Source organism: Mus caroli, unplaced genomic scaffold, assembly GCF_978045245.1.
Source record: "Mus caroli unplaced genomic scaffold, Mus_caroli_1 scaffold_20, whole genome shotgun sequence".
Lineage (NCBI taxonomy): Eukaryota > Metazoa > Chordata > Mammalia > Rodentia > Muridae > Mus > Mus caroli.
Window position 1 is genome coordinate 29,943,506 of NW_028227275.1, and position 26,720 is coordinate 29,970,225.

Here is a 26,720-nt window from a genome sequence, read left to right on the forward strand (position 1 = left end):
TGAGTTCCAGCCCCGAGGGAGAGATCCTCAGAAAGTCAACAATCCCCTGTTGACTTCATATTTTTCTATTAAGATGGACTTTATGGTGAGAGCATGAAGACAACAGATCTGTGGTTTTATGGTTTTCTAGGACCTGACTCTTGGCAGCTGTGGGAGACAGACTCTTTCTAGGGGAGGTACCAGATCCTTTTCATTTCTGAGTCTTCTCATGCCTAGAAAGAAGAGTCAAGTAGGTCTGCCTCTCCTTCTTTTAATAAGCCCTTCCATGATGGACCAGACAGGAAGGGCTTTGGAGTTCCTATGTATGTGAGCAATCAAAGGTTTCATAAAGTTTGCAAGACCAAGGGGCCTCTCTTCCCAATGATGGCCGACTAGGCTTTCTTCGTTACATATGCAGCTAGAGACATGAGCTCTGGGGGTACAGGTTAGTTCATATTGTTGTTCCTCCTATAGGGTTGCAGACCCCTTCATCTCCTTGGGTGCTTTCTCTAGCTCCTCCATTGGGGGCTCTGTGTTCCATCCTATAGATGACTGTGAGCATCCACTTCTGTATTTGCACTGGCATAGCCTCACTCGAGAGAACTATATCAGGGAGTGGGTGGGTAGGGGAGCAGGGTGGGGGGAGGGTATAGGGAACTTTCAGGATAGCATTTGAAATGTGAATAAAGAAAATGTCTAATAAATAAAGGTTTCATAAATTATTGTGTTGACTGCAGCCTTCAAGTGACAATGGGTTGACATGATGCAGAAATATTAATAAAAATGGAGATACTTTCACAGCATGCCCACAGTGAGCTGCAAAGGTGGGGTACAGTACATAACTGATGGATATGCAATCTTAGTACTTTATTTTGTCTTCAAGAAACACCATTAATTAAGGATATATCAAAATTATATCCTCTAGCACTAAGGTACCATTCCCAGAAAGCATTATGACATAAAGAATAACCAAGAAAGGGGCCATCTTCCCCTGAAAGGATCAATTTTAATAACATTTCTGATTTAAAGTCACCATAGTTGAACATGTGAGGAAAATTTATTGGTATGACTTCTCTGAACATGTTTACTTGAATTTCAGTAAGTATGAAAACATATGTTAGCGACATCTTGGTGTAACATTTAGGGATGCGATACAGCCTCACCAACTGACCAAAGGGACTAACAGATGCAGTGGCCATTTCCTTAATGAGATTCAAGACAAAATCTGTTGTTAGGCACAGATGTGCAGTGACATTTACCAAACTTGTGCTGATGTTTTTGAATCAGGCACACTGTTCGAAATGTGTCAACCTGCAGGAAATCATGTCACCACAAAGGGTTGCCAGCCAGCCCATCTTAGTAGCATGCCAGACACGGAAGCTTTTGATTTATGCCCTAATATGATGCATTTGGAGCCTCGCCACTGTGAAATGGACACTTCTGTGTGTTGAAAGCTCATTGAACATGGATCTCATTAAAGTCAGTGGCTCCCCAGCCTCTGTTGTCCTCTCTTAAAGAATCACAAACTACCTATTTAATTATTTTTATTCTACTTCTTTCCTGGGTCTCAGTGTCAGTTAAATAATATGGGGCTGTTTGTAATATTAAGGGCTCTCCTGAGATGAAGAGTAGAGAGGCAGTTATCCCTTAGAACACTAGGCACAAATATGTATGAGTTATCCAGTATTTATTGGCTCTTTATTGTACATCAGAAGGTAGAAATAAAAGATGAAGTCACATTTCTTGCCTGCAAAGTTTGGGCTGCCACAAGGCAATGTTTTGATCTTTGTATCCTAATATACTCAGTCATTCTTTATCTTAATTTTCTCTGTACACCTCATAGCCTATATAGACCTGGATGCCCTTTACCAGAGTGTGTATATATATGGAGAGAGAGAGAGAGAGAGAGAGAGAGAGAGAGAGAGAGAGAGAGAGAGAGAGAGTCAGTGAAGCAAGTCTACGAAATACTCTGAACTGTCCTTTCTGAGGCCCATTAGAATTCAATGTCACTACCCTATGGATTAGCTAAATTTGCCAGCTATATTTTTATATTAGAGGATGCTGATGACTGAGCTATATTTTTATGTATCCACCATTTTCAAAGTCATTGTTAAGAGCAGCTCCATTTGGCATACCAGTTTATTTCTCTTTTTCTGTAAGAGACCAATAGGGAAATCTTCCAACATATACACTCTCATAGGATGAAAGCAAAATGCCCACATTTGCCCAGTTTAAGACTATTGTCTCTGGCTACAGTATTCTGCCCCCTACCTTCTTGTTTCTTTTGATTGCATCGGCCAGAGATGGCTGTCTGTCTCACATGGCATTACTCCTTTTCTACGAATTTGCTTCTTCCTCTTCCTTCTCTACTTTTTGTTTTTGTTGTTGCTATAGATGACTCTTTATTTCAATCTCTGGTCTGGGAAGGAATGTATTTCAGTTGGCAGAGTGCTAGCCCGGCATGTACAAAGTCCCCAGTTTCCTTCCCAGTACCATGTAAATCAGTGATACACACCTTCTCAACACTCAAGAGGTAAATGCAAGGGGAGAAGCCAGCACTTGCTATCATCCTTGGCTATGCAGAGAGTTCAAGGCCAGTGTAGCATCTTAAGTGTCAGCTCAGGGTTTCTACCAGAAGTGGAAACCTTCATGGTTTCACTCACTCATCACCTCTTATGAGAGCCTTTGCAGCAGGGACTGATGCTGCCTGCTTGCCATCTTCTGCTTTCTTGACAGTCTTTATTCTTGATCTCCCTGCCTGTCTAATGCAGTGATTCTCAACCTTCCTAATGCTGCAACCCTTTAATGCTGTTCCTCCTCATGATGTGGTGAGCCCCTCAACCATACAATTTTTGTTGCTATTTCATAACTATAATTTTGCTACTGTTATGAATTGCAATGTAAATATCAGCTATACAGCCCCCGTGAAAAGTTTGTTTTACCCAAAGGGGTCGAGACCCAGAGGTTGAGAATTGCTGGTCTAATGGATTTCTAACCCACTTTGGCCATTATAGCAGCAGAAATGTACCAGTGGGAGCCTCTGGGACTGATCATGCATTGTCAGGTTCCTTCTCTATCATTTCTTTCAGTTTTCCTTTTTTTGCTCTTTCTTCAGTAGAGGACAGCCTTCTTGTTGAAGGTACCTCTTGGAAATAAGTTCTGACTCTGTTTGCACTGAGAGATGTCAACACCTTCACATTGGTCTCTACATAATGTTAGCATGCCCAGGACAGATCTTGTACAACTAAACCCTTTCTGGTGGCATCTGGAAGATGGCGAAGAGCTAGACATCTCGGCTTCTAATGTAGAGTCTGTCTCTAAATGTGACTTTTTTGCAAATGCTTCCCTAAGAGGGATGTTGCCAAGACTAGTTATTGTTCATCCGGTACTTCCTTGCTCCTTTGTTTCACATAAACTCTTATGGTCCAGCCACTCCTTTAAGTTAATCTGAGTCAGTTCCCCATGTGATTCATCTTCAATATGAGTAAAATTGTCAACACAAACACTTTGCATCTCTGAAACTTCTTAGCCCAAGATTCAGCCATTGCTATATTCTGTCTGTCTTTATACTGAGATTCTCTGTCTTCAATATATTTTTATGTGGAAATTTTTGGGGACTTTCATATCAAGAACCCCAATCACACTCACTTTCTAGTCCTTCTATATCCTCTCCATGTCCTTGTTAGCACCCTCCCCACCACAGCAAAATAACACACACACACACACACACACACACACACCCCATTTGTGTCGTCTATATACTCTCACTGGAGTGTGATCAAACTCCCAGTGGCCTGCCCGTTTAATAGATCCGAGTTCTTCCCCTCCCATATCCCTGTCTGAATCCATCATTTGTGGAGAGCTGACTTCAGCATCCTTATCACATTTATTAAGAGTTCTCTTCAATGGCTTCCCGTTTTGGCTGTTATTTGGGGGGTGGGGGAGTAGGAGTGGGGTTTTCACAGAAGGTTTCTCTGTTGCTTTTTCTCAACTGTGCATTTGTAGTCATTGATACCACTGCAAAGTAGCTTTGCTGCTCTTTACAGTCACCAGGAGCTCAGACCATGGGCTTCCAATAGTTTCTGGTGACAGTACAGACCCTGCACATGGCCAGCAGCACTACAAACATGGACCCAGTCAAGACCCTCAAAGGCAGCTAGGACCATGGACATCTGAGTCTTTTGTTTTGTTTCTTTCATACATTATATTCACACTATAGAGTATTCTCTGTAGTCCCTCCATTCTTCTTAGTCCCTGCCACTACCCACCACCACAACCTCCTCCCTGCCCCAGATCCACTAATCCTCCATTTCCCTTCAGAAAAGAGCAGGCATCCCAGGATCTGACCAAATTATAGCAAGCTACAATAAGGCTAGGTAATGCCTCATATCAAGGCTAAAAGAGGCAACCCAGTAGGAAGAAAGGGGTCCCCAAAGCAGGCAAAAGTCAGAGGCAGCTCCCAGTCCCACTGTTAGGAGTCCCACAAGAACAGCAAGCCACACAATCATCATGTGTATGCAGAGGACCTAGCACAGACCCATGCAGGTTCTCCGTGAACCTCTATAAGCCTGATTAATTGATTCTGTGGGCTGTGTTCTGGTGTCCTCGACCCCTCTGGCTCCTACAATCCTTCCTCCCCCTCATTAAATTCAATCTTAATTGCTAGCCCTATTAACTTTTATAATGGGTCTCAGTTCGATCTTTGATAAATCACGGGGGAAAAAAGACTCTTAATTCACGAGACATTATCTTATGATTGTTTCAAATTTAACTTGACACGGAGCAATGAAGACTGCACGCTTAGAATGGATGGATAAAAGAGCTGAGTATGCAAATGGAGAGGAAAGGTTAAGAAAATGAGCTCACAGCATTAACACTACAACAGAGAACAAAGTCTGTAATCTCATTTAGTGTTTTGCTTGTTGATTTAGCTTTTGAGTCAGAGTCTCTCTAACCCCAGCTAGCTCTATCTTGAAATGCAATGAATATGTTTAGCATTCCAGTCCGAGGTGAAGTACGGAGCTACAGGGTGAGTTTGTGAGTTTTGAGACGTAGGATGCTTTATTTCCTTAAAAATAAAGTGACTTTTTAACCATCTCTGCCTCATAAGTACTTCACGGTGTGATTATATGATCTCTAATATCCTAATATTAATGTAATACTTATATTTCACAGTTTTACAATGGAATTTGTATTCACATAGATATTCACGTAGCTATTATTAAATCCTCTTTTTTTGTTTTTTTTTTTGTTTTTACTGCTGTTCCCTAACCTGTAGCTAGAAATTTATGTATTTTCTAGAAATTACTCTACTTTCCTTCTTGCTCGTTTGCCTAATGCACCCGACCTTTGCCACATGCTGGGGTTGTCACAGTTGTTCTAAGATTTATTTATTCATTATTTTTCTTCCTTTTTCATGATACAAATGAGAAATGGTATTTATACAGTCAGTAAGTTTCAGTAGTCAACACAAAGCCAAAACCAACTACCAGCCCCGGGGCTGAGAACCAGCTGGATGACTTCCTCAGGGTGTGCATCAGGAAGGGCATGATGGCACCTGTGTAGCACACGTGGCAGTGGCCAGGGACTGATCACTGCAGCAAGTAACAGAAACATGGCGTTGACTATCCTGTGGGAGGAGGGAGTCTAGTGGCTACTGGGGTGGGACCTCTATCAGAAGGTCTTCGGCAGCCCACACTATCATTTTTTCTTATTTCCACATTCCACATTGCTTCTGGGTAATATAAAGCCTCAAATGACAGCATATGTATAGGGTAGGATGCTTAGGAAATTCCCTGCATCCTATTTCTCATTCCCAGTTCTTATTAGTCTTCAGAATCTATGTTTTGATGTTTCTGGACTTTAGCCAAAAAGAAGTGAGGCCAAGATAGAATTCTGTGTAAGCTGAAATGACCAACTGACTTCAGCTTCCACGGATGTCCACTCTAGTTGCCCTAGTCAGGACACTGCTTCACGGTGACTTTTAAAGATGACTTCTTCCTTTCTTTTCTTTCTTTTTTAAAAATCAGATATTTTCTTTATTTACATTTCAATGTTATCCCCTTTCCTAGTTTCCCCTCCAAAAAAACCCCTATCCCCCAACCCACCCACTCCTGCTTCCTGGTCCTGGCATTCCCCTATACTGGGACATAGAACCTTCACAGGACCAAGGGCCTCTCCTCACGTTGATGAGTGACTAGGCCATTCTCTGCTACATGTGCAACTAGAGAGTCCCACCATGTGTTTTCTTTGATTGGTGGTTTAGTCCCAGGGAGCTCTGGGTGTACTGGTCAGAAGTATCCATGCTTTGGTCCTCCTTCTTCTTGAGTTTTATGTGTTTTGCAAATTGTAATTTGCAATTTTGGATTTTCTGAGCTTCTGGGCTAATACCCACTTATCAGTGAGTACATATCATGTGTATTCTTTTGTAATTGGGTTACCTCACTTAAATAACCCTATTAAAAATGAGGTATAGAGCTAAATGAAGAATTCTCAACTGAGGAGTACTGAATGGCTGAGAAGCACCTAAAACAATGTTCAACATCCTTAATTATCAGGGAAATGTAAATCAAAACAACCCTGAGATTCCACCTTACACCAGTCAGAATGACTAAGATCTAAAACTCAGGTAACAGCAGATGCTGTCCAGGATGTGGAGAAAGAGGAACACTCGTCCATTACTGGTGGGATTGCAAGCTGGTACAACCACTCTGGAAATCAGTTTGGCAGTTCTTCAGGAAATTGGACACAGTATTACCTGAAGACCCACTAATACCACTCCTGGGCATATACCCAGAAGATGCTCCAACTTTTAATAAGGACACATGTTCCACTATGTTCATAGCAGCCTTATTTATAAAAGCCAGGAGCTGGAAAGAACCCAGATGTCCCTCAACAGAGGAATGGATACAGAAAATGTGGTACATTTACACAATGGAGTACAACCCAGCTATTAAAAACAATGAATTTATGAAATTCTTAGACAAATGGATGGATCTGGAGGATATCATTCTAAAGATGACTTTGACCCTGATGTGAGTTACTTTGCATGAAGTATGAATCAGTGGAGTGAAGCTTTATGAACACATGCAAAAGTTCCCATTCAATACAGAGAGTAGCTCCTGGGGACTCTATTCAACAGGAAGAGCATTCAAGATACTCAGAGAATGTTGTCAAGAGGCCACACACACCACTGAAGCCTCTGATTACACTGAAACCATGTATAAAAGTGGGTCGGGTACTTGTGCTTATGTGAGTTCAAGAAATCCTCCCTACCTCAATGACTTCATCAAAATTTTATTCCTGTTTGATTCTTTTGAGGTTTTTAAACACTTAATGACAGCCAGTAGGTCAATAATAAGAAACAGATAAGGAGACTGAAGGAAGCTGAATTATACTGTAGTTTAAGAAGTATATATTCGTGAAAAGAACTAGACTTTGGTGTTAGAGTAAAACTGAGTCTTAACTATTATATATGTGTTCTGAGCAGTAAGTTAGCCTTCATGAAACTCAGTTTTCATATTAATACAGAGTAGATAAGGACTTTCATTGTACTGCAGCAAATATTAAGTATTAAACAGCCATCTAGATCATGGAATGCATCTGGTAGATGTTCTCGTAAAGATATCTCACACAATGATTATTGTGATGTCATAAAATCTTTAAAAATATACCATTATTCATTTGATCTTCCCAATATCCTTAACTTTAAAATGTAAAGTTCAATTAAAAATAATTTTGCTAATTGTTTTCCAACAATTTTCAAAAGTTACTGCTTGGCCTTCTTTGGGTGATCTGGGCAGTTATTGTTATCAAGAAAGGTAGGAATTGAGGCAGAGGTGCATGCAAATAGCTGTATTGCTTCTCCTTGCTTTATTACTGGTCAATACAATATACTTTATCCTTTCAAATAAGAGAATATTATAGCAGCATTCATTGTGAATTTTCTTGTATTAAATTTGTAATAGTGATGCTTCTCATCTGCAGTATCCAGTTTTATAACCTCCCCTCTCCATATGATAAACAAATTATCATCAATGATTTAAACCGTTTAGTCATTAAGAATATAACTTTCCTAGGAAGAAAGTTTAAAGCATATCCTTCAAATTAGCAGGGAAGCAATTTGTACACTGGAGATTGGTGTGCACAGCTGCGTGGTCTCCCGCAAATGGTCCTTCCTAATTATGAAACATTTGTCTTAGGACATTTGGCAGATGAAATTTTGCTTGAGGAAAACATATGTCTTACAATGTTGAGGAGCAGTTGTGAGTTCCTCAAAGACCCTCGAGGTCTTTTCCAAGCCCCTGATTCTGTCACACTAAGTATTTGAATATTTGCAGATGACTTAAGCATGAAGAAGTGAAGGGCAACAACAGGAAGCTTCTAGAATTCCTCAGGAAAGATGAGATGCTAGGAGTTGTTCTTCAAAGTTGAAGGCAAAGTAGTAGTATACCTAAGGATTCTCTCCTTGTAATTCTTCTAGTCAACAAATGGTGTAAGTGGGTCCCATCTCCTGAGATGATTCGCCAAAAAAGTGGGCTGATTTCATGTTCTCTTTTGCTTTTTGTTGTCTGTGATAAATAACAGGACTAAAAGCAATTTTGAGAGAAATTTTCATGTCATATGTAAAATTTTCATTTTAAAGCTTATAGTCCACCATGAAAGAAAGTTAGGGCAGGAACTCAAGGCAGAAACCTGAAGGCAGTGACTAAAGCAGAGGCAATGGAGGAACACTGTGGACTTGTTTGCTCTTGGTGGCTTGCTTAGGCTTTTTCTCTCATCCAGGACCACCTGCCCAGGAGTGGCACTGCCCCATTATGCTACATCCTCCCCCATCAATCAGTAATGAAGAAAGTGCTTCTCCCTTGCCATCCTGATGAGGGCATTTCTGAATTGGCATTCATCTTCTTAAATGAGATGACAATTCAAAGAGTCCACTTCCATGACATTTAAGAACACTCAAAAGGCTAGCTTCATCTAGCTGCAGCAATCTTCGTCATCTTAGACTCAAACTCAGAACAAATAAAACAGCGACTTCCTATTTTCCTCACTCCCAGTCCCTAGGAACCACTTTTTAAATTTGTATGTCTTTGAGTTTGGTTGTGTGCATCTCCTATCCACTAAAATCAGACATTCGTTTGTCCATTGGTGTGTGGTCTGTTTCACTGTGCATGTTCTTAAAGTTAACCCGAATTATATTGTGCATCTGAACTTTCAAGATTGAGTAGCATTTGATCGTGTGTTTATTCCTATTTTATTTATTAGTTCGTTCTCTGAAGAACCTTTGGATCATTTCCACCCTTCCACCATTGCGATTAATGCTGCAGTGGGTAGTGCCGTGCACACACTTGTTTATGGTTCTGTTGGCATTGATTTGGGGATGTACCTTTTAATTTGTTGCCAATACACAGTGTTCTGATTTCTTCCCATCTTCAGTAACATGCGTTTTCCATCTTTTATTAATGATAGCCAACACTATGGCTACTAACTGCTGTCTCTTGGTGGGTTTAATTCTCATTTCTAATATTGCTGTTGAGCACGTTTTCCTTCCTTCGTGGCTGTCTGTATGCCTTCTTGACTTACAGAAAGAAAAAAGTTGTCATCAAACATAGCATTTACTTTGACTTGATAGTTTTTCTGAGACTTTATTGTAGCCTCTTTAGGATATCCGAAATAATTTTTTTCTATTGAAATATTTGTCCTAGGGCTCACAGCAACTGGATGCATTTATCTCTCAGGTGCAAAATCAGTTGGATGCAAAACTTACCAATAGTGTTAAGATAATTGACATGTTATTATAGCAAGAATAATTTTAAAAACCTTTAAAGAAATCTATCTGAAAGCTCTGAGGATATATTTTACATTTATAATGTAGAAGTAAAAGAATTTAAAGCCCATTTTGGTTATTAAAAGTCACACATGGGTTTAAATTGTACATAATTTTTGCCCTGAAATATAAAGTAGTTATTTGCAAATATATTCTCACTTGCACTTTTTTATTGGTTATTTTGTTTATTTACATTTCAAATGTTGTCTCCCTTCTGGATGTCCCCTCAGCAAACCTTCCATCCCATCACCCCTTCCTTTTGCATCTATGAGGGGGCTCCTCCACCCACCCACCCACTCCCACCTCCTTACTCTAGCATTTCTCTACATTGGGGCATCAAGCCTTCACAGAAACAAAGGCCTCCCCTCTCACTGATGTCAGATAAAGCAGTCTTCTGCTACATATGTATCTGGAGCCATGAGTCCCTCCATGTATACTCTCTGGTTGGTGCTTTAGTCCCTAGGAGCTCTGAGAGAGGGGATCCAGTTAGTTGGTATTGTTGTTCTTCCTATGGGGTTGCAGTCCCCCTTTAGTTCCTTCCTTCCTTCCCCTAACTCTTCCTTTGGGGTGCCTGGGCTCAGTCTGATGGATGGCTGTGAGAAACTGCATCTGTATTGGTCAGGTGCTGGCAGAACCTCTCAGGAGACAGCTATACCAGGCTCCTGTGAACATGCACTTTTGAATAATATGAACACATTTGTTTTGTTCTACTAGTACTATTCCATTCATATGTCTTGGCTAGACGGTAGGATGTTAGGGTCAAGTTTCCCCTCTAACTTATCTTCCTGTGAACTTTTGTGCTATTCAAACTGATTCACCTCTCTAACTTTATTTTTACTACCACACTTTATTCTTTAGGGTAATTAATAGAACTGCTAACTGATCTCCCTCCTGCTCCATTCTTCTCTCTTTCCTTCTTCCTTCCATTCCCCCATCTTCCCCTATGTCTTGCCCTCTAGTTCATTGGTATGCTACTGCTAACAGACTCTTAAAAAAAAAAAAACGACATACTTTAAATGCCCCCTCTCTGACTTGTGCATCTCTACCGAGGTCCACAGGCAGTCAGACAAAGCCATATCACTCTATGTATTTCTCTCATCAGCTCAGTTATTCCTCTAACTACCTTCTATCTCACCCAACATTCAGCCTATCTGGATCACTTGTGACTCCTCCAAGTGACTCCCCTCCCCGACTATCCTGGCTGGTCTCCTCTTTCTGGATTGTGAGGGCGATATTAAATTTTTGTAGCATTTCTGTTGAGTTCTTACTTCTGCAGAAAGGCCTTCTCAGCTCAGGTGGAGTTTACATTTATTCTTGCTTTAGTTACGGAGTTGTGCGTTTCCTCCTGGGGGGAGGGGGGAGGCCAGGGAAGCCTGGGAGGTTACTATTCATATTTTGATATTTAAATATTCATGAATGCAAACTAGTGAAGGGCCAGTCATTTCTACTGATTGTATGTTTTACATAAAAGACTTGCGTAGAGCAGGAAGTTCTACTTTTGTTGTCTCCCCTTCCCTCCGTGGTTCTAAGGTAGTAGTTCTCAACCTTCCTAATGCTTCAAGTCTGTCTTACAGTTCCTCATGTTGTGGTGACCCCCCAACCATAAGATTATTTTCATTGCTTTTTCATAACTAGTCTGATGAATTGGAATGAAAATATCTGATATGCAGGATATCTGATATGCAACCCCTGTGAAAAGGTTGTTTGACCAACCCCCTACACCCCAAGAAATGACAACTGCTGTTCTAGAGCTTGAATCCACAGCTTTACAGTGCTAGCTAGCCAGGGACTTTACCTCTGAGCTATACCTCCAGCTCATGTGTAGCTTGTGGATGCCAGGGAACTATTGTCAGTCTTGTGGAGCATTTAGACTTCTCTAATGTATTTAAGGCATTAACCAAGGAGCACTAGAAAATAAATCCATCTGCAATGAAACTAGTGAAAAATAATGCTGAATTGTGCCATATCAGCTAACTAAAAATGTGACAAAATGCAAGCCTAATAACTCACATAATTTAAAAATCATTGTGAGTAAAAAATTATATTTAAGAACTCTATAGCAAATGTTAGCATGGTATAAAAATAGCCATGGTTTCTGTTGGTGAAGTTCATTGCTCACATTTAAAGATTGTGGAAAAAATGCTACATCTCAACTACAGGGTAGTAAAAATAAAAGTGTTATTTTCCTTTCTCACACATAAGAATCCTTTGAATTCTGTTGGGGATATTAGGCATGTGCAGCAGTAGAGTACATGCCTAATTTGTGAGACCCTAGGTTTAATCTCTCCCAGCCTGCAAAAAATAAAAAAAGAATTCCTTGAGTTCCATGGACATCTTGGCGGTTTGTCGATACTGGCAGTCTTCCTCGTTCAGGAGGTTGGAACAAGTACTATAGGCTGCCTTACAGTGCAAGCACACATGTCTTATAGTTCTGGATGTGAACTCCTAGAACAAGACATCTGTTGGTGATGATCCTTTCCTCTCACAAACACTTGGTCCAAGTGTGTAGACAGAGGCTGGTCTGCCTGCATCCCCCTGATTAGGTCATTAACCTCTTCTCTGGAGCATCCTCTTTCTGATCTCATCTAAACACAATCAACACATGAAGGTCCCTTCTCCTACTACCATTTTTCTTTGGAACTTGGGGCTTCAAGTAATGAAGACGGGTGTACACATAATACTAGCTGGAGAACCATGGCTTTGAGTATCCCTTCAGTCAGTCTCTCTTCAGCCAGCCCTTCTCACCGTCCCATCCCACCTTTGGGTAAAATGTGGTGCTCTTCCTGAGCATTTATAGCCCTACAAAATTACCTTTGCTCTTGGTTTTTCTTATCTATTGGACCAGGAATCAGCAGGTGTTTTCCGAAAAGGGCCTGTGTTGGGAAATAGTTTAGGCTTTGGGATCCATATGGTCTCTGTCACAGTTAATTCGAGAGACAATATGTAAATGAACAGACATGGCTGGGTACCAAGAAGAATTTTATGGACATTGAAATTTATTTCAGATAATTTTCACGTGTCATAAAATGTGCTTCTATTTTAAAATTTTCAGCTATGTAAAAATGCAAAAATCTGTCTTTGCTAGTAGAGTACAAAAAACCAGACCACTCGCTAGGCTCTGTGCAGATAGTAGTCCGTGGGCCTTTGTAGTAAATTCCAAGTTTCTTGTGGACAGGGCTGTGAATTTTTTTTTTGTTTGTTTCCTTTTATTTATTTTTTTTGTTCTTTTTACTGTCATATCTACCATTGGTGTCTGCCACACACACACACATATGAATGATATAAATACAGGCTGAATAAATATTTGAGTCTGGCAGTACTTTGGACTCATAGATACTGTCTCTGTATTCTTCCAGAGTTTGAATTGGACAGCAGACGAATTCCTCACCAAAAGTTAAGATAAATCCAGATTTGCAGTTTTTGTCTAGCACAATTTTATGGCTACCTCCTCTGAAATCTTTGTTTTCTCTAAGTGACAGCCAGTAGTTTCCTATGTTGAAGGCATGGCCATTGGACTTGTATGAATATTAACCTGATGGGACTTGATGTATTTCCCCTGAGTGGAATGTGCCTTCATGTGAGAACATTCAGACTTTACATGCCTTTTAAATTTTATTTCAGAGATTTCATATATGAGTATTATATTTACATCATTCTCACCTCTTTCAACTCCTACTGTGTATCCTCAGACCGATTCTCAAATGCATGGCCTTTATTATACACACACACACACACACACACACACACACACACACACACACCAAATTTGTGAATATAACTTGCTGAGTTCATTTGGTGTGACTCACATGCAATTAAGGTTGACCTCTTAGGATTGGCTAACCTATCAGGGGCCTTGTCCCTGGAGAAAACGACTTCTCAGCAATTATTAATTTCATGTAACTCTTTACTGGTGGACCCTTGAGAGAATTCCCCAGCCATGTTGACATATTAGTTCCTGTTGCCATTTTCAGGTCTTGTTTAGGTGACTATACTGTTGACATTTCCTGGTGTAGATTCCCTGTGTCATATAGAGAACAGAAGTCTCTCAGCTAACATCCTGTAGTCTGGCTCTTAAAATCTTTCCACTCTCCTTTTATGTGATGTTTCCAAAGTCTAAGGAATAGGGGTTACATCATGCACATATCATTTGGGGATGGGTTTGATGCAGTCAGTCAGTCTCTGTATTGTGACCAGTTATGGAGTTTTGATCACTTGGCTGGTGCACAAAGAAGAGTCTTGGAAGAGGAGTGAGACCTACACTTATCTGTGGGTATAAGTCTTTGGAATGCAGCTAGAAATTTTTATTATTAATTATGGGCTTGCTTCCAGTTTCAGAGAGTTAGTCCATTATCATTATGGTAGAAAGCAGACAGACATGGTGCTGGAGCATCAGTTGAGACTCATAAGATACAGTCAGAGAGAGAGAGAGAGAGAGAGAGAGAGAGAGAGAGAGAGAGAGAGAGAGAGAGAGAGAGAGAGAGAGAGAGACTAGTAATAGAGAGCTACTAGTCCTGGGTGGGCTTTTAAAATCTAAAAGTCCATCCCCAGTGGTCCTCCGACAAGGCCACACTTCCAATTCTTCTAATCCTTCTCAAATAGTTCACCAACAGGGGACTAAGCATGCAAATACATGAACCTATGGGGGACACTCTCATCCAAACCATGACTGTGATTTAGGGAAATGGTAGTAATAGTTCCCCTTTCAGGGTCTGTCGCTTCACCAGCCACTGTTAGTGAACTAGATTTATGGTACTAAGCATGAGTTTCCTCCTTTTGTCCAGGCCTTAAATCCAATTAGACTGTTGCTCACTTCCCCCAGGATGGAGGTGCAACTACAGTGCCTTTGAGGATATCTTGCTATTTAGTCATTGTTGTTTGTAGGCATTGCTGCTGAGTAGGACATTGGTTGTTTTTCTCCCTTGTCAACTTGCATGTCTCTTTCCAGTATTACAAGTGCTAGTCTAGGGGAAGGCTTGCTGGTAATTTCTAGCCCTATTTCTCTAAGTCCTACATCCTAAATGTGTTATTTTCAGTGGCAGAGTCTTCTGTTTGTGGCAGGCAACCAAAGGCAATGGTAATAGCCTGTGTTATTACAGTTCAACTGTAGTTGTCATCATGAGAATCTCGGGTATTCCATTCACAAAGAGATGATTCCCTGTAGAGATTAATAAAACACTTAAAATCGAAGATAAATGAAAGACTTTTTAATGGTCTCTTTAAGGGAGCAACAGATTTACACCCCTTCAGGCATCTTAAGCAAGATGTTAATCACAACTCTAAAATAAATACATTTTTGATGACAAGCCAGGTCATGCCTTAATGACTAGTCATGCTTGCCTACCTATAAAATGCCAACTTTACTGAAATGCAGTAGCTTAACATGCAAGAATACTTTGGCATGTTGCTCAAGGTCATGGATAAATTTTCTGTCTCATCAACCCATGTTCATTATCACGAAGCAATATTATCTGAAATGAAGTTTCACTCACAGACATTTTAATAGCTGAACTAAGCAAATAATTGAATTTTGAAAACTCTTCTCAGATGTCATTAAAAATACATATGGGGGAACTGGAGAGATGGCTCAGTGGTTAAGAGCACTGGCTGCTCTTCCAGAGGTCCTGAGTTCAATTCCTAGGCATCACATGGTGGCTCACAATCATCTGTAATGAGATTTGATATTCCCTTTTATCTGATGACCTCTTCTATCCTGCAGATGCACATGAAAATGGAGTACTCATATATGTAAATAAATCTTAAACTATGAATGATCAGATATGATAAATTCAGTTTAAAGATGACTATAACATGAAATATGCAGGCTTACATTCTCATATGGGATTTTTTTGGGGGGTGAACTTCATATATATAAATTTAATTTATCAAGAACTATATCTAATGCTTATCAATGAAACACTCATCACTACTGATGGAGGAAGTTGCCTCTGGTTGAACATACACAGTATTTTTTTTTTGAAAGATGAAATGCATACAAGGGTTGGAGAGATGGCTCAGCAGTTAAGATAACTGATTGCTCTTCCATAGGTCCTGAGTACAGTTCCCAGCAACCACCTGTAATGGGATCTGATGCCCTCTTCAGGCACATCTGAAGACAGTGACAGTGTATTCATATACATTAAAAAAACCAAATAAACAAGTAAATATTAAAAAGGAAATATACATATAAGAGATACATATAATATTAGTCACATATGCCATGAGCACAGGAGCACATACACAGATACACACCTATATTCATACACGAGCACACATGGCCACACAGAGGCACAGAGAGCTCACACATAGAGATGACACACAAAGGTAAACACACACACACACTCCCCAATGCCCAAATTGCCAAGTTTTTGCTCTCACTCTTATTGCTGCCACACCCAGTGTGACCTCCTTTCTTGATTCCTGAGTTGCTTGTGGCCTCACAAGATACTTATCACCCTTTCTTTAAACCTTTGCACACAGTGAATTACCAAAAGGGTTTTCCTTACTAATGCTTCTGTCATATTCCTACTATGCCCTACAGATTCTACTTGAACTGCTATTTATTGGCACCGCTGCTGGTCTATAGACCATTTGACTCAAGGATAACTTTTTTTAAAAAAAGATTTATTTATTATATGGAAGTACACTGTAGCTGTCTTTAGACACTCCAGAAGAGGGCGTCCTATCTCATTATGGATGGTTGTGAGCCACCATGTGGTTGCTGGGATTTGAACTCAGGACCTTTGAAAGAGCAGTCAGTGTTCTTAACCACTGAGCCATCTCTCCAGCCCCCAAGGATAACTTAATCTAATATGTTTTCCTCCTAGATTATTTTTCTCTGCTTAACACGATGACTGTGGCTCTAAAACCCAATGAAGGAAATCTCATGCTCAGCTGCTCAGGGGCTGGAAATATTACATCTTTTCTTCTTGCAGAGCTATGACTTAAAGATGTATACACTCTGAATTTCACTCAGGTGTACTTTTTCTAGTCATCAGCTAGTGTGTGTTTGAAAACTGTGTATGTGTGTCAGTTGCTAATCCTTTAAAAAATATTGGAGCCAGCAGGATGGCTCAATGTGTATGTAGGGATATCTTACACCAAGCCTGAGGAGTCAAGTTCAATCTCTGAGACCTACATGGTGGTAGGAAAGAACTTATTCTTTGAACCCCCTCATGCCTTGGCATGCACAACCCACACACATAAACATATACACCAACACATTTATGTAATAAAAATAAAAATGTTAAACATAAAATTTTAGTAACATTGATTGGTGCAACCTAATTTTCATTTGGCAGTGAGTATATGTATTGTGCCATACCCAATAACTACTAAAAGGATGAGTTTAAAATTTTTAATTTTTATTATACATTAACATTTAATAATGTGTTCCTATGCCCAAGGTCTGTTCTTTTAAATTTTGGTTATTTGTTTTGTTTTATTTTGTATTTTAAAGATCTCTGATAGCTTTTCATTGTTCATCAAATGAATTCTTACTTCATAAACCTGTGTTCCAAATTTCCTGTATCAGCTCTCTCTCACACTGTGTCCCAAATGGACAGAAATCTCAGCCAGTTGCTGTGTGGTTCTGGTCTTGACTTGGATTCAAGTTCTTTCCTCTGCATACCCTTCATCCATGTTTCTTCAGACCCAAGCTTTATCATTTCCCAAGGGTTTGCTTGTAGGTCTATTCTTGGGTCCTCTTTTCTGCTGTCACACCTCTTTGTTTCCATATTATTGCATCTGTTGATCTTTGTGAAGTAAATAGCTGTTTTGGAGATGAGCCTGGAGTCACCAGAAGAGGTAGATGACAGTGGCTGGAGAATACCTGTGGTGACTGTTGGATGAAGTGTCGTTTTCAAATGGTATTTGGAAAGGAGCCGTGCATATGTGACACTTTCTGCTATCATTTTCTTTTTTCTGCTTTACTGAACGTGTTGGGTCTTTTTTTTTTTTCCCATCTCTGAAAAACTAGTCAAGAGAGAAACCATGTTCCAGTTTCTTATTCTCAAAGACATTTGCAAAGGAAGTTAGGCACCATTCCAGAAATGGGTATAATATTCCATTTATTCTTACTCTCTTACTCTCTTATTCATGTTGCTTCTGTCCCATTGTTTCAAAGCACATCTGTATTCTAACCATGCGGGTGACATTTCCTCCCCTCCTAACCCCTAACTTGACTCTCTCTATTTAACTATGTTCACTTGAACTAAGTGTATTGTGGCCCATTCAGTGGTTCCACTCAGTACCATCTGCTGTTGCCTCTTTTATAGTTTCAGGTATAGTATATGATCTGATCTTGCATGTGATTAACTCCAATAATAGGCCAGTGTCACACTAAGGAAAGAAATAAAAAGCAGCACACACACACCCGCACCACCCCCGAAATCATTTAACCAAGAACAAGTTCAGATTTGAACTATCTAAAGTCATGGCCCCTGTGTCTTCCTTCCACCATCTGTCTATTGTGTGAGACTGAACCAATCAGTAGCTGTCTGAAGGTTGTCTGTGAGTTTGTCTGTTTTGTCCGTGTGTCTGTGTTCTGTCTATGTCTGTGTCTTCTGTCATTGTTTCTGACCCAGCAAAGGACTTCACTCTGAATTTATTGAACAGCACAGAAGCCATCACAATGAGAAGAAATGGGACGCATTACAGAAACCTTTAAAAGCGTTATTTTACAGTGGATAAGTCACTGGCTTTAACCACTCTCAACTGACCGATAACAAACAACACTATAAATAGCATTGTTAATAATCGATATTTGAATGTTGTTGCATTCAACATTTACGGTGGCTTCTCATCTTAGAAGGTGGCATTTAACCTCTGTCTTTGCTGTTTTCAGCAAATGATACACAAGCCTTCTTCTTGGTCACGGGCCTGGGAAGAGTACAACATTTAAGACTACAGCTCTCCACTAACTTAGGTTGTAAAAGTTGCTCCCTGGGGGAATTCAAAGCAAGTAGGTTGATTGTTACATTGTTCTCTTAAAAGTAGGCAGTGGTGACACCTTTAATCCCAGAACTTGGGACGCAGAGGAAGGTATATTTCTGAGTTCAAGGCCAGCCTGATCTACAGAGTGAGTTCCAGGACAGCTAGAGCTATACAGAGAAACCCTGTCTTGAAAAAAACAAAACAAACAAAACATAGGTTAAACAAACAGACTGAGTTCACATGACCTCAAGGTGTATTATTAACTCTGGTTATGAGTTCCAGTCTCTTAGAATGTAGAAGTTGTTTTTCTGTTTTCTATTTTTTTTAACACATTGCATCAACGCAAGTGTTAACATAGTTTCTATTATGAAAATGATTTCCATTAAGGTAAAGACCATAACAAACATTTCATATACTTACCACATAGGTTCACCTACCAAGACTTTAACATGCTTATCTCCTACCACTTTTTTTTTTTTTATTTTGTGTGCACAGATGTGTTGAATACGTGTATGTCTGTGCACAATACTCATGCCTCTTGCCTGTGGAGGCCCTCAGAGGAGGACAGCTGTTCTAGAACTGGAATTCCAGATGCTAGTGAGCGGCCATAAGGGTGCTAAGGCTTAGACCTGGATCCCCTGGAAGAGCAGTCAGGGTTCTTCACTGTTGTGCTTTCCAGCCTCCAATATGCTTATTTTTTTTTAAACATTAGTTTACCTTGATAATTTGCAGTATTGTGTTCAATAAGCCCTGCTATTTTGTTCTTAAACTTGTCTATTAATCATGCACTTAATGATTCTGCTGTATTCAGTTTCAACATTTAATTATAATTGCCAAAGATAGTGGATGTAAGAGTAGAGATTAAAATTCAACCAACATACCTAATAAAAGTTTTACATAGTTTGTGCACAAGTTATAATTTGTTAAACAAGCATTATGTAGAGATTGCTGCATAATTATTATTTCTGTTATATGGAATCCCCCCAAAGTAGAAGTTATTTCATTTGTACTTTTTATAATTAAAATATAATTATAATATGAGTCATTAATAATCTGATTGTTACCAGGGAGAATTAATTCTTGGGAGCCTCTTTTTCTTTTTGGCCGATACTATTTCCTTCCTGTACTACCTTTCATGTGTACCTTTAAATGGGCGGTCAGGGACATAAAAGCAATGGAAGCTTCTTGGTAGGTAATAATATTCCAGCAGAAAACCACTGAGCATAGCTGGCTTTTTGATGAAATGGGACAGCTTAATGCTATTAGCTTTAAATGTGTATAAAAGGTTAATCACATTCGTACCTCTCATGAATAACTCATCTCTTTTACAGGGTGTCGTTCACAAGTGAAATTCTCTAATTAATTTCCCCCTCCTTGCTTTGTTTTCTTTCTCCAGCTCTTGTAAATGTGAAACTCTGGGCCATCGATCGACAATGTTTTCAAACAATAATGATGAGGACAGGACTCATCAAGCATACCGAGTACATGGAATTTTTAAAAAGGTAGGACACTTTTTTTGTTTCTTTCCATTTTGGAGACTTTGGTGCCTCTTTGAGATGCAGCATTTTTGTGCCTTTATCTCGGTCTCAATTGTCTTTCAGTAAAAGGCACAGACTTCAGCCTTGTGATGTGTCTGCTGCCTGTTCTCAGGATGTGTGGTTACGTGGGGACATCCAAATTTTACCAAGTATACGCAGACACACGGAGTTTTCTCAGAGACACAAGAGAGAATTCTCTTGAGCAGGAAAGGATGTCTAGTTCCTTCTACATGCTCACCTCACTTCCTCTAAACAGCAGTGTACCTCACTGAGCTGTCTGTCACCTATGGGTTTCCATAGGAAAGGTCACAGAGCTAAAGAAGACATGTTCCATAGGGCAGCTTGTTAGCCTGGAATCCCAAGATTCCTTTTGCTACTCAGGTTATTATGATAACCCAATATAAGATGAGGATTTTAAGAGAAAAATCTATGTCTCCTCTTAGAAGCTCATAGATATTCACTACCATTAAACTTTAACATATATTATTGAATTTAATAAGGTCATTATTAAAAGGGACATGGACAATTCTAGTGACTTTAAACATATTTTGTCTTGCTTACAATTCGTTTATAAAAAAATAAAGCTGGGGATGGCTGAGGGGTTGAGAATGCTTGCTGCACAAACGAGGTCATGAAGAAAAGCTGGGCGTGGCCATGCACATGTCTGCAGCCTCCGCATGAGGGGAGAGGGCAGAGACAGGCATAGAGAGAGGCTTGCTGGTAGCCAGTCTAACTAAAACTCAGAGCCACAGGCTCAGTGAGACACCCTGTTTCAAGAGATAAGGTGGAGAGGGATAGAGGACACCTTACATGCACACCTACATGCCCACCTCTTGCCTTGCTGGTGTGCATGTGTGCACATCCTCTCCACATACACCCCCCACACACCATGCGTATACATCTGCGCATATACACTTTTTATTATTTTATGTTTTGTTTCAATTGTTGAATAGCAATGTGCAGATTATATGAAATAGAGTGTATAATAAGGTTTCCTTTTTGAGAGCTTGAATATTAAACTTAGTTCTACGGTTTCCCTTTCTGCAAATATGTGGTTAAAATGGAGCTAACAAGTCAAATTCATATTTTATTTCAGTGATACATCTTAACAGGTTTCTATTGAGGTTTCTTAAGATGCAATTTTAATGTCCCTTACTTGGGTATTTCTGTTAATTAATTTTGTTTCTGCCTCATCTTTTATACATTTTTCATTTCCACATGAAATCTTTTCGTTATATTCCTGCTGAAGGGACAATAAAATTCTAATTTGATATCAAGTAATAATATATTAAAATAGCTCAATGTCAGCAGGGTGTTTTCTGTTTCCCTCAGTGTGATTAGATGAGGAGAGGTGGAAAAATAAATTTCTTTTGAAGTTCAGTATAGTTTGAAAGGAAATTAAATTTTTTAGATGCCATATTTATGTGAAAAGGACAAATGCATGTTCAATGATGTGTGTGTGTGTGTGTGAGTGTGTGAGTGTGTGTGTGTATGTGTAAGTTTGTGTGTGAGTGTGTGTTTGTGTGTGTGAATGTGTGTGAGTGTGTGGTTGTGTGTGTGAGTATGTGTGAGTGTATGTGTGCGTGTAAGTGTGTGTGTGAGTGTAGTTGTGTGTGTGAGTGTGTGGTTATGTGTGTGAATGTGTGAGTGTGTGTGTGTGTGTTTGTGTGTGTGAGTGTGGTTGTGTGTGTGAGACTATGTGTGGTTGTGTGTGTGAATTTATGTGTTTGTGTGTGAGTGTGTGTTTGTGTTTGTGTGTGTGAGTATGTGTGTGAATGTGTGAGTGTGTGTAAATGTGTATGTGTGTATGTGAATGTGAGTGTGTGTAAATGTTTGTGTGTGTGTGAATGTGTGAGTATGTGTATGTGAATGTGTGAGTGTGTGCAAGTGTGTGTGTGTAAGTGTGGATGTTTGTGTGTGTGTGTTTGTGTGTGTGTTTGTGAATGTGTGAGTATGTGTGCTTGTGTGTGTGAGAGTGTATGTGTGAGTGTGTGTGTGTGAGAGGGAGAGAGAGTGTTAAGAGAGAGATAAAGAGAGAGAGAATACATATTCATTTTAAGTCATAAAGTGTGACACTATTGATCTGACAGCACTCTAATAAAAACCTCACTTGGTAATTAATGAAATGCTTGTGTGGGGCTAGAGCTTGTCATTTGTCTGGAATATCTCAGCACGAGTCCTTAACATGTTGATTTTAACTTCCATGGATTTGTAATCTCAAGGAATGAGCCGAGTGCCGATCAAATGCTCTTTCAGACAGTTCTAGGGAGATCTTTCTACTAGCATTGTTTTTGAGGATGGAGGGGTGTGTGTGTGTAATCAGACCAAACTTAGTTTTATAATGTGTTTTGACTTTCTGAATATTAATGGCTCTCTAGAGTGAGTGATCTTTGGTGTTAGTTGGCTTAAGGCAAGCTGAATTGACAGAATAAAAGAGAAGTGGACACTACTAACTAACTTTGATGTCACTCTGCATTCAGCCACTGTGCGAAACAAGCACACACTGTATGCAAAATGGCACAGTGCTGCTGAGAGCCTAGAGAGTTGGCAAAGTGCCCGTCTGTGTGTGCCTTAATCTTCTAAAACTGTGGCTGTGATTTAGTGGCTCCATCTCTACAGCCCTTCGGTAGCTCACAGCTAGTGTTAGGTTATTCATAGTCTCAGTGGCTGGATGTTCTAGTCTGGTCTCTAGAAGTTGCCAGCTAGTTTTCTCGGCTGGGGCTCCCAAGATACACCGCTGACCCTGTGACCTTGACCCTGTCCTAGGCTTCCAATCCCATGCTCATCTGTCTTCCCTCCATGTCCTCATTGCTTAAGTCTTCTTTCTTCTTTGGAATCCAGTGAAAGGTTCACTCTCCCACAGATGCTGATCTTAGCCATGAAGCTGTCTTCTTCCTCTGCTCTCTGGAGTTCCACCTCTACTGTATATTTGACTGCCCACTTTCTTTGATTATAATTCTCTTTCCATTCTTATTCCTACTTCTAAGCTGCAAACTTTTTAGTGTGAGGGCTATTTCTTAGGCATTGTATTCTTTTCCTCTGGCACAAGGTATATTGCTTTGCAGGTAGTTTACATGCCATTACACTTTTCAAGGTTCACTGCAAATGTTAATACAGGCTCCTACCTTTAAAAAAGTTGTTTAAAATCTCATGATGGCAGTCTAGCATTAAATCAAGAATAGTCTCCTAATGAGCGCAAGCCCTGTGCTATGGTGCAGGGCACATGATCATGAAGTTCAAATAGTGAAGAACATTCATTCTTCCCACACAGTACCAGAATAATTATTCTTTGCACCACTGAGTTTTTTTTCTTTCTTTTCTTTAAAAAAAATTCACAACAGGGCTAGAGAATGGCTCACAAGTTACAACGACCTAAGTTCAATTTCCCAAACCCATATGGTACCTGATAAACATCTGTGACTCCAGTCTCGGGAGTTGACGCCCTCTTCTGACATTTGCAGGCACTGCACTTGTGTAGTGCCCAGATGTACATGCAGATAAAACATTCATACACATAAAATAAAAGTAAATTAAAGTAGAAGTGGGGGGTAAGGAAGGAAGATAGCAACACCCAAGGGAAATGATGAAAATATTGCCAAAACTCAGAATTTCAAATCAATTAAAAATTTTGCTATGAATTTAAATCATTTATTGCCCAATTTGTTATTTTTAAAGCACAGTTACTTGCCACTAATTTGTATAATGGAAAACACAGTTTTGCATGGTCAAGTCAATCCAACATTTTCTTTAGGACTTCATGTTTACAAAGACTTACCTAGCTTAGTATTATAAAAAGACCGAATATTTTAAAGTTCACTTTTTGTTGTTGTTTTTTTTTTTTTTTTTTTTTGAGACAGGGCTTCTCTGTGTAGCCTTGGCTGTCCTGGAACTCACGCTGTAGACCAGGTTGGCCTTGAACTCAGAAATCCACCTACCCCTGCCTCTCAAGTGTTGGGATTAAGAGCGTGTGCCACCACTGCCCAGTTTTAAAGTTCACTTTAATGCTCTCTGGCAAGAGTAGGAGTGAATTTCTCTGTGTCTGCTAAATAAAACTTTGATCTGAAATTTTCTGCTGTAGATGAAGAGGCAAAGTAATTGTGATAGTTCTTGAAAAAAGCTCTACGAAATGATAACACATTAATATTATATAATATATGATAATTCTCAGTGGGGATCTCATTTTACGTTCTAGCACCTTTAGAAGAGGGGACATCAGAGGTGGCAGGATGGAAAGAGAGTCAGGCTGTGCCAGGGTCATCTCCCTTGGTTATTTACCACCCCTGTTTTTCTAAATATGCACATGTGTTTTGAGAAGATAACTCTCCACCCAAGGAGAATAAGAAGTAGTTCGTTCTGAGTCAAATAGGAATGACCATGGCTCAGGAACATGGGTTAAGGTTGTCCAAGGATGGGCCTGGTGGGTGGCACATACCTTTAATCTTAATACTCAGGGAGAGTGAGGCAAATAGTGAGAACCTGTCTCAAAAACAAACAAACACACACACAAACAAAAATAACCAATAAGAAAAGCAATAATAAGGTTGCCCTAAATACCAAGGTCTAATGTGGAAAAGTTGTCACAAGTTTTTCAGTAGCAGAACAGGGAAGTCATCCATCAAAGCGCTTTTCAAACACATGGGTAGAAACACCAGGCAGGTGGGTTACAGCAATGCAAGGGAATCTCTGTTACACATCTCAGACAGTATCCGATTACATCCTCAGTTTCTGGGTTGCTGGAAGATGGTCCCGTATTAAGTTAGTACATCTTCCAGATAGTCATAGTGATGTCCGGTCAGATGTAGCTAGAGGTAGGCATCGAATGGCTACTAAGGGAATAGACATAGCATGCGGTAATTTTTTCCTCTTTCTATTCTGCAACACTCTAGCTATCAGTGTTAGCCTTGCAGAATCTTTACGACAGGTATAGAGTTATCTTGGATAACTCCAGTTCACACCATGCACATCTATGTAAATGGCCAGTAGTTCTGCTAGTAGAGAATGTTTTTGCTTCTTTTTGTCAAAGTTCAGTTTTATTTTGATATTTATTTGCCCTTTTTGTAACTGTCATTAATACAGCTCGGTCCCCTCTTTGCTGTTCAATGCCACACCAGACTGTGACTCTGGATCGTTATTTAGTTATTTCCACTCTGCCTGTGTTACACACGCCCTGATGTAAACACAGATGTTACTATTTGTTATAATGCAAAGTAAGTCAAATAAAGTAACGAATGAGGAATAAAAATAGCTCAAGGGGCAGTGTGAGGAAGCATGGCAGGATGGCTGTCAGGCAAACACTATTTTTGCCATTTGCTATGACTTCTGGAAAATGAACCAAATGGCTGCCAGAGTTAATTTACACTGCTTCTCTCTGAGCATATCTCTGGTGCTGCTCTTGGAACATTAGGGTATAACTCTGTGACCGGTGGGATATGCTGATATGAACCAAAAAGTTCTTTTAACTCCAAGTATGGTGGTTTGATGATGGTGGTGATGAACCATAGTTTGATGGTCATGATGACATGATGATGATGATGATTAGGAGGAGGAGGTTATGGTGGTGGTGGTGGTGGTGGTAGTGATGATGGTGGTGATAGACCATGGTTTATAATGATGATGTGGAGACGTACCATGACTGTTATTGTTGCTGATGACAATAACAATGATGATGACGATGATGATGATGGAAAATGATGGTGGTGGACCACAGTTCATGATCGTGATCATGATGATTTGATGGTGATGATGATAGTAGACCATGGTTTATGTTACTTGCTTCACTGACAGAACAGAGATACAGGAGGGACTTTGAAACTTTTCTTTTTCTTTGAGAGGATGATTTTGTATGAAAGAAAGGCACACATTATCCTCTTACACAAAACTTTTCTGTGAGTTTCTACTACTTGAACAGAAAGTCACCATGGTCTATCCTTTCCTCCAAGACCCTGACTCCCAACTGTTCCCTCCTTTACCCTCCCTTTCTTCTCCTTTCTCATTCTCTGACTGCTTCAGTCACATGGTCTTCTGTTTCCTATCTTTCCCCTCTGTGTACATCATCCTCTGCCTTTGAGAGGAAATTTTACAATGCAGTCTACAAGGAAACCAGCACACCAGATACAACTACTGTGGCTGAAAATCGGCCCTGGAATTCCCTAGGATAGCCATAACTCTCTGATTTCTCTTCTCTGGTATAAGACTGGAGATATCTCCTCTGAATGTAGCATGCGCACCTCCCATCTACAGAAGCAGAGTTGCTGGCATGATCTACAGAAGAGCTTGTCCTACAGGCATGGCAGTGATATAAGCAGAATAAACTAGGTGTGGTAGATTATGTAATTCCAGAATTTGGGAGCAAGAGGAAGAAGGATAATCATGAGTTTGAGGCCAACCTCAAACCTGCCTCAGAAATCCAAAAAGAAAACAATTAAGGAAGGAAGGAAGACGACAAA

General features: G+C 39.9%; 1 protein-coding gene across 3 annotated transcripts in view; it reads left to right on the forward strand.

The window, feature by feature from the left end:
- Prkg1 (protein kinase cGMP-dependent 1) overlaps positions 1 to 26,720 on the forward strand; it is a 1,217,686-nt gene that overhangs the window by 765,637 nt on the left and 425,329 nt on the right. For all 3 annotated transcript variants that reach the window (XM_021151357.3, XM_021151356.3, XM_085834099.1), the window contains one exon: positions 20,133 to 20,238. In XM_021151357.3, the coding sequence (XP_021007016.1) occupies positions 20,133 to 20,238 (106 nt within the window). The remainder of the gene's footprint in view (positions 1 to 20,132; positions 20,239 to 26,720) is intronic.